Below are 12,297 nucleotides of genomic sequence, written 5' to 3'. Positions count from 1 at the left end.
ACAGGAGAGGTCTGCTGCACCATGTGTTTAGCTCCCTAGCCTGGGATTGAATGCAGGCTGCAATGACTGGTGATAGATTGATAGCGCTGTGTCTCTAACCCCTGCATCACAAGGGAGGCCCCCTGACTTGTTTTAATGATTTCCTTTTGTAGAAGATGGCCCTCAGCATCTTGTCTTTATTGATATATGGGGACTAGTGGCGGCTTGGACATAGCCTTGTTTTTCTTGATTTAAGGATTCTGATATGTATATAATTGTTTCAGAGTTGCACACTAAACTGATGGGAATATAATTCTTATAGGGTAAGGAGCTTTGGGATAGGGAAGTCCTCAGAATGTGTACCTGAGTACCCCACTGCTGCAGAATACCCTCTCTCCCTGGAATCCTGTTAGTATTTCTGATATGGAGCAAAATTAGTCTGTTTGCAAAACAGTTTCTGTGTGTATTACTCCGTGGAACCATTTCATGAATCCTTTTCCTCTATATCTTTGAATTTGAGTAACTTGAAAGGAATTGCAAGGAACAAAGAGGAAACATGAGAAAGCTTTATGATGTCTTCCACTTATGCCAGTGATGATCATTTCCTAAAAACTTAGACCTTTCTTCCTTATCATCCCTTCTTAGATATTACTGCCTTTTCTGAAGATTCCACATTTTCAAATTTCAAAAATGCATGTTATGTCTCTAAGAAAGCAGCAGGTCCCAACACGAAGAGATGGCCTCACTCTTCTGTGTTCTATGTTAATCCTGGAGATGAGACTCTGATGTACCCCTGCTGCTCTCTAAACTCATAGCCTTCATCCCATACTTTAGGGCAGACAAGAGGAGACTGTGGTCATAATCTGGAATTCTGAGAAGTTTGTGTTCTTAAACTTGGGTTTCCTATTCTTTAGAAACCAACCAGGAGCTATTTTTGAGAGTCTCTTAATATAAGTCCTAAGTATTTTATCCCTGTGTTGAGAAAGAAAAGTGAGATTAAAAATCAGATTGTTAAAGATTAGAATGAATAAGGTGGGGTATGAAGTTCAGGTTACAACTGTCGACTTTGCCTCCAGTGTGGTCTTTTTGTTTTGTAACTTAGAAAACAAGTGATTTCATGTGTAATTTAACCACCAAAGCAAGTGCCTGCCCAGTTACATTGCTTTGTCTCATGACTTTGGAGGAATTACACTCACTTCCTAGAAACCATTATTTTTTTCCCCCCAGTGTTCCCTAGTTCTTTAAAGCTTTATTGAGTGACTACTATGTGGCAGGCATTGTGCAACGTGTGGAGGTACAAAGATAAATGAGGTATAGAGAAGGGGCTTGGGAGTATAATAGTTTTAGTAGAATGTGACACAGACGTGCTATGGAGAATAAGCGAGAGAGAAGACTTTCTGGGTATCATACCTGACTTGAGCCCCAAAAGATAAAGGAGTTCACCAGGTGAAGGAGTGGGGAAAGGCTCAACCTACATGTCATGGTTGTAGGTAGTGACTGAAATGAACAGAGGTGCAGCGTTGAAAAGCAGTCTGAATTGTGTAGACTAATGGAGCTACTAATGTAGACTAATGGGAAAAGAACCAGGATTTTGGCCACAGGTCTTATCTGAAATACTGAGAAGCTTGAACTTCATGCTGTAATAGATGGGATAGGGGCAATATTGAAAGGCTTTTTAATTAGGAGAATGATCATCAGTTTATATTTGAAATAAATGATTCTGCCAGCAGGGTTGGGAATAGATTGAGGAAGCAGTGAAGGGTGAGCAAGAAGTCGCTCACATCTTGGTCAAATAATCTAAGCCCATATACCATTTTGTCTCTTCTTTCTCTGACCTGTTTGGTATAAGGTATCTTTATACAAAGTAGTTGGGCAGATGAAAAGAAATGATGAGAAACAGAATTAAAGGTGACAGCCTTTTCAGGCTTAATTTGAATGTGACAGCTGCTGACGCATCGCAAAGTCTGTGGACCTGTGCAAATTACATGCGTACACTTCATTAGTTTGGATGTGGTCTCTGCAGAAATACTTTGTAGAGAACTAAGGAAGATTTCACAGGTGACGTTCATCTGTGGTCCTCCAGGACTTGAAGGCCTGTCCCAACAGGCCACTCTGTTTCCAGTTTTCTGCTTCCTAGTAAGAATCCTCCTGAGACTCCACCAAGGAAACAGGAGGAAAGGAAGCAGTGAGCTGTGAGGACTTAGTTGGCATCCACCGTGTGTGCTCAAGGCTCCAAAAAAAAATGGCAAAGCAGGAACTAAGAAAATTTGCCAAACCAACTGCTGTTTTAGGTGGGAACAATAAATCAGCTTAGCTTTAAGCCCTGGGACTTAAATGAGAGTTCTCATATATTCAACCCTTAAGTTGAAATTTTTTAGTATTTCTCACATTCTTTGAAGAAAAAATTACTCCTTTCCATTCCAAGTAGGTGACTCCCAGGAACCAAATGTAAGAATTTTAAGTATAAATACAGCCTTACCCTCTATAGTATTGGTTTTTAAACTTGGGTGCTTAGCAGAATCACCTGCTGAGCTTGTTAAACACAAACGAACCCCACCCCTGGAATTTCTGATTTAGTAAGAAATTAGTAAGTCACCAGATGATGCTGAAATAGTTGATCTGGGGACCACACTTGGTGAACCGTTGCTGTCACATTATCAGTGTGACCCTACCAAGTATTTCATATTGCTTTTGGTATAAGCTTAATAGAATTAGTGATCTGGAGGATTAGTAATGCCACCTACACAGCTTGAATTTTGATTCAGTATTGACTTACTGAGTGACTACTGTGTGCAGTCTCTATAGTACAAAGATAAAAAGAGGGAAGAGATCCAGTCCTTGTCTTGGTCCCTCTTAATGACAGAAATAAGAGAACTGACACATAAAGGAAAGCATGAGAAGTTCTCAAAGAAAACTAAATCATGTGACAAGAGATTCCAGATGTCTGAGTGATCTGGGAAGACCTCATGGAGGAGCTATGCTCAGTTATCTATGGTTGTATAACAGACTACCCCAAAACTCAGTGACTTGGCAGTAGTTATTATCTCTTACAATTCTAAGGGTTAACTGGGCTCAGCTGGATGGTTTTTCTGTTCAGCACGTTTGGTACTGTGGTTATTTGGAGGGTCAACTTAGCCGGCATGGTCCAAGATGATTCAGTCACATAGAAATAGTTACTGGCTTTTGACTTGGAATTCAGGAATAACTGTTGTTTGGAGTGCCTTAAGTCTCTTGTGTTTGGCAGGAAAGACAACAGGGCTCTGAGATGGAACTTTCCAAACATGTAAAAACTTAATCTGCTGGTCACTAAAGGCCCGCCTTAGAAATTATAATATTTTTCACCTCAGCTGCATTTTTTAAAATAAGATTTATTTATTTATGCATACAAGAATGGGGACATAGGCCAGAGGTGGGGGGTGGGGTGAGAGGATTCACCAGAGAGTGGGGAACAGAACAAGCAGATTGACTGAAATACACTGCTGAGGGGAGCAGCGGGCGAGTCAGGAGAGGTCTGGTGTGCCATGTGGGTCACCTCTCTGACTGGGGATCGAACTCGTGTTGCAGTAACTGCAGATAGCTTCATAGTGCTGTCTTTTTTTTTTTTAATAGAGGCATGCTTTCTTTATTTGTTTGCTGGTTTGTTTGTTTTGTTTATACATGCACTGGGTACAGTCAGAAGCGCGGGAGGGTGAGAGAATTCACCAGAGCCAGAGCGGGGAGCAGAGCAGGCAGAAGGACCGAAGTACACTGCTGAGGGGAGCAGCGGGCGGCAGGAGAGGTCTGCACGCCATGTGGGACCCTCCTCAGGTGGCCGGGGAGCAGCCGGGGATCGAACCGGCGCCGCAGAGGCCATGCGCAGTTTCGCAACCCAGCGCTCAACCGCTGCGCCACCGGGGAGGCCCTCATAGTGCTGTCTTAACTCCTTGCGCCACCAAGGAGGCCCCTCAGCTGCAAAACAAGTCAAAAGACAAACCCAATCCAAGAGAAAGGACATGGACTTCCTCTGGATGCAAGGAATAGCAAAGAATTTGAAGCCACCTTTAATCCATCACAGGAACAATGTGAAGGACCTATAAGTGATTTTCTTAAGCATGCGGCAAAATTCAGGAATGACTCTCAAACTAGATCTTTATGTCTTTACCTGTTGTAAGCCCAGTGTTAATAGCTCTGAATTTGGCTTCTCTTTCTCAGATGTGGGAAAGGAAAATGTTGCCAAGTAAGCATTTTAAAGGATGTGAGAACCCTAGCAGTGCTGTAGAACTAGTCAAAATAAGAGTTAAAGGACATGCAACTTTGTGCCAAACCTACCTAGCCTTTTCCTGCCTCATCAAAGGGTTAATTACTTAGTCTTGCCCTGTCTTTTCCCCTCTCCATGCAGTAACCCACCGCTGAGTGAAGAGATGTTGCCTCCTGGGGAGTGGATGTGTCACCGGTGCACTGTTCGCCGAAAGGTAATAATGCTGTTTTTGGTTTTTGTTTTTTTTTTAATATTTATTTATTTATGCAAGCACTGGGTACAGTCAGAGGCACGGGAGGGTGAGAGAATTCACCAGAGCCAGAACAGAGAGTAGAACAGGCAGAGTGACGAAGTACACTGCTAAGGGGAGCAGCGGGCAGCAGGAGAGGTTAGGGTCTGCGCGCCATGTGGGATCCTCACCCGGTGGCCAGGGATCGAACCAGTGCTGCAGAGGCTGCGGGCAGCTTCACAACCCAGCGCTCAACCGCTGCACCACCGGGGAGGCCCAATAATTTTGTTTTTTAATGACTTTCCTCAGAATGCTAGAACACTGAATTCTAGAACTAAGATGACCTGATCCTGAAGACATTTTCGTCCCTTCTTCTTATCTCTTCTCAGCCCTGGAATCACCCCTACTCTTCCCATGGTGACTGGAATCCAGTAGGGCCTAAAATTCAAACATAGACTGCTGAAATTGGCAGAAGAGGTGTGTTAATTTACTGAGCCATGTTCATTCACTGGTGACAGGAGTAGTCTGATCTCCATGTAGACCTCCTGATAAGTGGCCTGAATATGGCGGCTATATCCATGACTGAAAGTAGCTAAAGAAAAAGAAAGCTGCTTCTCCAGCTTGATGAAAAAAGGATTTTCCTCACCCCAAGGTATCCAGAGACTTAGCAGTTATATGATGGGGGGAACCTATTTGAACCCCAAGTGTCTAATCTCTCTTTAGCTCCCCTCTCAGTACTAACTTTGAGAATATGGTTCGTTATTTCTGAGAACTTTTGTTCTGTTGTTTTGTGGCATGTAAAAGCTAAATTCTCCCTTATCAAAAAGGAAGTGGGTGTGTTTCCATCTAGATTATGAGTGACCCAATACTCAAATTATAGCTTATGGATTAGAATTTGTCTGTGAATTATAAACCATCTACCCTCCCCACATTAATTATACACCAAGCAACTTTCCTTTGTTGTGACATCACCTGTTTTTTTGGCCCCTGAACATGATGTCACAATGACTGATGACTTCCTTGATTGCAGAAACAGGATGAGATGATTCAGATTGTGGTTTATGTATGCATCAGTTTTTAGCCTTTAAGAAGAAGGCAAACAGGCAGACATTTTTCAATGTGTGCACAAGTGTTCCTATTAAAAAGCAAACCAAGGCCAAGTCAGCCACCTAACCACAGCTATTGTTTGATTTCTCCAAAAGTCCACAAACCAGGCTGTCCTCCAGCCTTCCCACCTCCCAAATTCTCCTCTGTGCATCCCCATTTAGGTTACAGCCAGGCCAATTAGAGGTACCCGCCTACAGGAAGCCTTTAGAAATTTGCCATTAAAAGAAACTGGATCCAAAAGGGTTGGAAACAGCTGAGGGAGAAGAGGAGCAGCCAGAAAAAAAGAGAGTGGAGAAGAGGAACGTTTTAGTGCCCATCACATGCCAGATATTTTACTTACGTCATCCCATTTATTTATTTTTAAAATTTATATATTTATGCATACAAGAACTGGGGTATAGGCCAGAGGTGTGCGGGTGAGAGGATCACCAGAGACAGAGTGGGGAACAGAGCAGGCAGACTGACTGAAATACAGAGCAGTGGGTGAGAGAGAAGAGGTCTGCTGTGCCATGTGGGTAGCTCCCTGGCTGGCCAGGTATCGAACTCATGCTGCAGAGTCTACAGATAGCTTCACAGTGCTGTGCTTAACAACTTGTGCCACCAGGGAGGCCCCCCGTCATCCCATTTAATCCATACAGTCTATGGGTGTCAGTGGTAGAAACCAGGTTTAAGAAAGGAAGGAACTGAGACTAACAAATGTAGAATAACTTTCCCAAGGACTCAGGAATTGACGACCAAGATATGAACCATACTCTGTCTCACTCAAGCACTATTACCTCTTCACCAGTTTTCTAGAAGCAGAGCTACTTGCTAGGAATTAGAGTATGCCTTTTTCTAATATGGTATATTTCTCCTGAGATGCAACTCTGACCTGCTCTCAGGTGCACCTTTTTACCTACCAGTGCCAAATTTGCCTTTTCTACCACCACCTTTTCTCTCCTTTGGCTTTCTATTCTCACATGGAAATGGGTTGAAATGATAAATCCTCTGGGCCTCCATCAGCCTCAGATCCTATTCTTAGTGGAGGCTAGATCTTTCTCCAACTCAGAACCATCCCTTCATATATATATGATCTTTATATCCACCATCTCCCTGAAATGAGAGAAAAAAATGTTGTACTAGTCTCACTTTACAAATAAATTACTAATACCAGCCTGAGTCACTCAAGGTCATGGGGAATTAGTGGCAGAACTGGAACAAGATCCCAGGTCTTTTGCAGAAGACCAGTGACCCCACACTATTTAGAGTCTTGGCGGAAAATATATTATCAGTCTTCCAGTCCTACTAAGCACACTTAGTCTTTTTCACATTTCTCCACCTCGCATTTGAACAAGTGTCACTTTCAGAGTTCTAGTTAAATTTGAAACCTGAAGTCACCATTTTTGAACGCCATGATTCTAGGTTGCTACCCCACACACTATTTAGAATCTTGGCGGAAAATATATCATCAGTCTTCCAGTCCTACTAAGTACACTTAGTCTTTTTCTTTTTTTTTTTTCTTTTTTTTTCTTTTTTTTTTTTTTTTAAATAGGCATGCTTTATTTATTTGTTTGTTTGTTTTGTTTATACATGCACTGGGTACAGTCAGAAGTGCGGGAGGGTGAGAGAATTCACCAGAGCCAGAGCGGGGAACAGAGCAGGCAGAAGGACCGAAGTACACTGCTGAGGGGAGCAGCGGGCAGCAGGAGAGGTCTGCGCACCATGTGGGACCCTCCTCCGGTGGCCAGGGAGCAGCCGGGGATCGAACCGGCGCTGCAGAGGCTGCGGGCAGCTTCGCAACCCAGCGCTCAACCGCTGCGCCACCGGGGAGGCCCCACTTAGTCTTTTTCTTATTTCTCCACCTCGCATTTGAACAAGTGTCACTTTCAGAGTTCTAGTTAAATTTGAAACCTGAAATCACCATTTTTGAACGCCATGATTGCTAGGTTGCTACCCTCCACACAGAGCCTTTCTTTCTATCTTACAGTGTGGTTATGCTTCTTTGCCAGCACCCAACTTCCTTGGACTGGCCTATTTTACCATTTATCCTTACTTTTGTGGACTTCATATTGAGCAAAATTTTTTAAACCAGCCAGAAGGTCAGAATGCTCTGAAGCAAACTACACTGACTCATAATTGTGTTAACTATTTTATCCCTTTACTACTTTACTTTGTATGAAAATGCTGCATATTATATGATGATTTAGCGTAAACAATGGGTAATTTATATAAACCTTTCTAACTCTTTTGGTAATTCCCTGCTGAAATAATTTTGCCATTTTAATCAACTTTAGAAGATGAAGTTGTTGTCAGTCACCAAGTAGATGAGTCTGATATGTTAGAGACTTATAATTTTGGTTAGTGATCTAACAGGACTTTGCAGCATCCATCTCTTTCTACTTTGTGGTACTTTATGTGATGGGCCCACCTGTTCATTTGCACAGAAACGAGAGCAGAAAAAGGAGTTGGGCCATGTCAATGGACTGGTGGACAAATCTGGCAAGCGGACTACATCTCCCAGCAGTGACACGGACTTGTTGGACAGATCAACTAGCAAAACTGAACTCAAGGCCATTGCCCATGCCCGGATCCTGGAGAGGAGAGCCAGCCGGCCTGGCACACCCACATCCAATGCCAGCACAGAGACCCCCACTTCTGAGCAGAACGATGTCGACGAGGACATCATTGATGTGGACGAGGAACCAGTGGCAGCAGAACCGGACTATGTGCAGCCCCAACTAAGGCGGCCTTTTGAGCTGCTGATTGCTGCCGCCATGGAGCGGAATCCTACCCAATTTCAATTGCCCAATGAATTGACTTGTACCACTGCACTACCAGGTTAGCCAAACTATCATATCCCTTCCCCCACTCTGGCTTCCTGAAAGGATTATTATTGTCCAGCCAAAGGGCAGTGCTTCTTGTGGGTTCGGTGTCTATATAGCCACTGTTTCAGGTTCTTATTGTTGGTTCTTCCACCAGAGATCTTTGAAGATTTTAGCAGTGTTTACTCAATTTTCCATTCTTCCTCGTATTGCTTTAAAAAAAAAAAAAGGTACAATTTTTTTAAGATTTATTTTTATTTATGCATATAAGAACTGGGGTATAGGTCAGAGGTGAGGTAAGAGGGACCTTAAGAGGATTTACCAGAGACAAAGTGGGGAGCAGAACAGGCAGACTGACTGAAGTACACTGCTGAGGGGAGCAGCGGGCAAGACAGGAGAGGTATGCTGCGCCATGTGGGGTTAGCTCCCTGGCCAGGGATCAAACTCATGCTGCAGTGGCTGGCGATAGCTTAATAGTACTGAGACAACTGTTTGCCCCAGGGGACCCCAATATTTTCACATGGTTCAAAAATCAAAAAATATAAAAAGGCTTACTGTGAAAAATTTCCCTCCCCCTCTGCCTGCCATTTGCCTAGTTTCCACCCTCCTACCTCACACAGATAACCATTGTTTGGTTCTTGTGTATACACTAGAATTTCTTCATATCTGAGCAAATACAGATATGTGCTCATTATTTTTCCCTGAAATAGCTTTCTTGATATACAGATATATCTTATTTTGTGTTATTTATAAATTGAACTTTACCATGCCTATGTATGTATAGGAAAAGGCATTGTATATATAGGATTCATTGAGGTGAGCGTCCGTGGTTTCAAGCATCCCCTGAGGGTCCTGGAACGTATCACCCTTAGATCAAGGGAAACTACCGTGATATTCTACACCTTGCTTTTATCACTTTACAATATGCTTGAGAACTTCCCATATTAATACAAATATTCCTGGGTTGTTTTTTTTAATGGTTACATAATGGTCTATTTACATGTAGATGTACTATGATTTATTTAACCAATTTCCTATTAATGGACTTTTCTTGTTTTTTATTGCTACAGTAATGTTTCAAAGAATAATTTTGTAAATACATTACATGTATGTGATCATATCCATAAGATAAATTTCTAGTGAACTGTTGAGTCTAAACTATACACTTACAGTTTTGATAGACAGTACCAAATTGACTTCCTCTTTGTTTGTAATCATGACTTCTACTTGAAACCACAAAGTTTCTACGTCTTATTTTCTTCCCAGAGAAAGTGAAATTGACAGACTTAAAGTCAGTAGGGTGTGTGTGGAATCAAAATTTTTCTGATTTCTATAAAAATACAGTGAAGTTCTAGTCTTCCTTAGTCACCTCCACAAAGTAGTAGCCTTTGTTGATCCTTTGACTTGGACATTTATATTTCTTAGATTGCTAGTATTTAACCTAGGCTTCTGACCACTTCATTCTTGCATAAAATTTAATATCTCCCACATAGGTGACTTCTGATCATGCTTCTGACCATGTGTCTTGGTCTCCCTTTTCTTCCTTTCTCATTCTTTCTCTCACTTGAAGTTTGCCCAGGGAACCCAAGAAAAACATCTATGTCTAGACCATGGCACATGTTTTTATTAAGATTTGTTCCTTTTGATTACTCTTGTTTTCAATATCCCAGACTAGGAGTTCTGCATCCAAGAATAGTTTAAAACCACCAATTTCTCTTCTAGGTTCTAGCAAAAGGAGAAGAAAGGAAGAAACCACAGGGAAAAATGTTAAGAAGACACAGCATGAGTTAGATCACAATGGTCTTGTTCCCTTACCAGTCAAAGTCTGCTTCACGTGTAACAGGTATTTTTCTTCTACATTGAGGGGTTCTTCCTCGTAGTCAGAAAGTAATGTTTTTCTCTCTCTTCCATTACCTCTGCCAAGCCATGTGTGTTAAATGTGGATAGCCCATATTCTAATGGTATGAATACAGAGAGACTGAGTGATTAAAGTCTTCACCAGTGGTCTTAAATGTCTTAGGTTTTCTGAAGAATTACAGTACAGAAGTACTTTAAGCTGTGTTTATAGAGATTAAAGTGAGAGAGATTGGAGTTGGACTTAAGCAGAAACGAAACATGAAATATTTAGACTGGCTAGCAGAAACATTCCTGTGAATTTCAAGTTCTGAAAAAGGCAAATTGTTTTTAAGTCATTAAAGATAAGTTAGTTAAAAGTGTAGTACAGGTGTCCCTGGAAGCTGGTATGCATAGAACTGGATGGATACTGCTCTAGGCTGCCCCAGCAGTATATTTCCTAGGACACTGGTTGGCTTAGATATGTTAGAAGAGTTAGGTAGCAGGAAAAAATAGCTATCTAAAAAAAAAAAAAAAAAATGTTCCACAGCAGAAGTTAAAGCAAACTAGATAAACAGAATCTTAATAGGGCCCAGACTGGCTCCAGTACATCTCAAGGACCCAAGAAGTATCATAGTTACAAATCATAATTGGCATTTCTTTATGCCCCCTTGTTTAAATCATGCTTACATAAATACATTACAGAATCATTTTTCTAGCCCAGTTTCTAGTTATTCATTTTGCTGTGTGCTTCATGCAAAAGAAAAATCTTTCCTTGCTGTCCTATAACACTATGAAGGTTATTAGTGATTCCTTTTTTTTAATGAGGTAGTAACTATTTTCATTTAAGGAGTAGAAAGATCAGTGCAGAATTTGCTGTCTTCCCCCAGTGGGTATTGAGCATTGATCATTCCTGCTCTGACAGCCACTTTAACTATACTCAAAATAAACATCCACTTCCCTATTAGATGCATTCCTCTTAAAAGAGAGAATAATGGAGAGCCTAATGGTAACCCCCAGCTTCATCTGTCTTCCTAACCGCGAATGTAACTGGATAATTAGGGACAGAGGATGTGGGAGAACGTTGTTAGGATCAAGTCTGTTCCATAGTACAGGTTGGTGTCAATTCTCCTATCTTGCCACAGAAATAGCCTATATTTCTTTTGCAGGAGTTGCCGTGTGGCCCCTCTCATCCAGTGTGACTATTGTCCCCTCCTGTTCCACATGGACTGCCTCGAGCCACCGCTCACTGCCATGCCCCTGGGCAGATGGATGTGTCCGAATCACATCGAACATGTGGTGGTAAGCACAGCAGTGTCCCGTCAGTCCTCTGTGGGCATAGCTGGGGCATGGACTGATTAAGTAAAAAACAATGTAAGGTCAACTTTGTAATAGTTCATTATAATCTCCCAGATACTGGTATCTGTAGACCATTCTACTGAATTCTGATTATTTTGACATACCTCAGCTGTGTATTTTGCACTGTATTTGTCACAGTGCCTTGTTTTAGCTGTGTAGGCAGACTTAACCCACTAATGCCTGTTGGTGAATAATTGGAAGTTTATTCTCATAGGAATTAGCACTGGCAGTTAACTGCCCAGTAACTTCAGAGAATTGAAGAATTTACAGGGATAACAGTATTCCAGAGAACCATTTTATTAAACACCTAGTGTGTCCTGGACACCAAATAAGCCTGTTGACCTTCTCTCACCCTTTGTAGCCATCTTGTTGTGGCATTAATAGGTGTTCAGTAAGTAAGTTGAATGAATGAGTAATATGAGGGTGCTGTTAACTTTATCTCCCAGGAGTCTTGGGATCATTTTCCAGACTGCTTCCTGAGACTAGAACAGAGCCATTGTTTACTATTTCCTTTCAAAAGAGGTTTAGAACATTTCCTTATAGGCAGCTAACAGTCACTCACAAACTTAGTGGGAGAGGGTTTCAAGAGGAGCAGCGCTCTCATAAAAGCAACCTTCTCAGATTGAAAGGTTATTGCTTATGACATTGTCAAATATGATAACCATGGATTGACTATTGACCCTCAGCATGACAGTATGCTCCCTGCCATGCACTGAGGGGGACCTTGGTCATAAGTATGGACACATAGAAAG

At 41.9% G+C, this 12,297-nt stretch overlaps 1 protein-coding gene across 1 annotated transcript in view; it reads left to right on the top strand.

The window, feature by feature from the left end:
• PHF12 (PHD finger protein 12) overlaps positions 1-12,297 on the top strand; it is a gene marked incomplete at both ends in the record, with an annotated part of 39,962 nt that overhangs the window by 16,914 nt on the left and 10,751 nt on the right. The window contains 4 exons of the mRNA XM_084238198.1: positions 4,358-4,430; positions 7,976-8,369; positions 10,076-10,196; positions 11,356-11,488. Coding sequence (XP_084094324.1) covers positions 4,358-4,430; positions 7,976-8,369; positions 10,076-10,196; positions 11,356-11,488 — 721 coding nt within the window. The remainder of the gene's footprint in view (positions 1-4,357; positions 4,431-7,975; positions 8,370-10,075; positions 10,197-11,355; positions 11,489-12,297) is intronic.

This window comes from Talpa europaea, assembly GCF_964194135.1.
Source record: "Talpa europaea genome assembly, chromosome: 7".
Lineage (NCBI taxonomy): Eukaryota > Metazoa > Chordata > Mammalia > Eulipotyphla > Talpidae > Talpa > Talpa europaea.
This window is presented reverse-complemented; position numbering and strand designations above follow the sequence as displayed.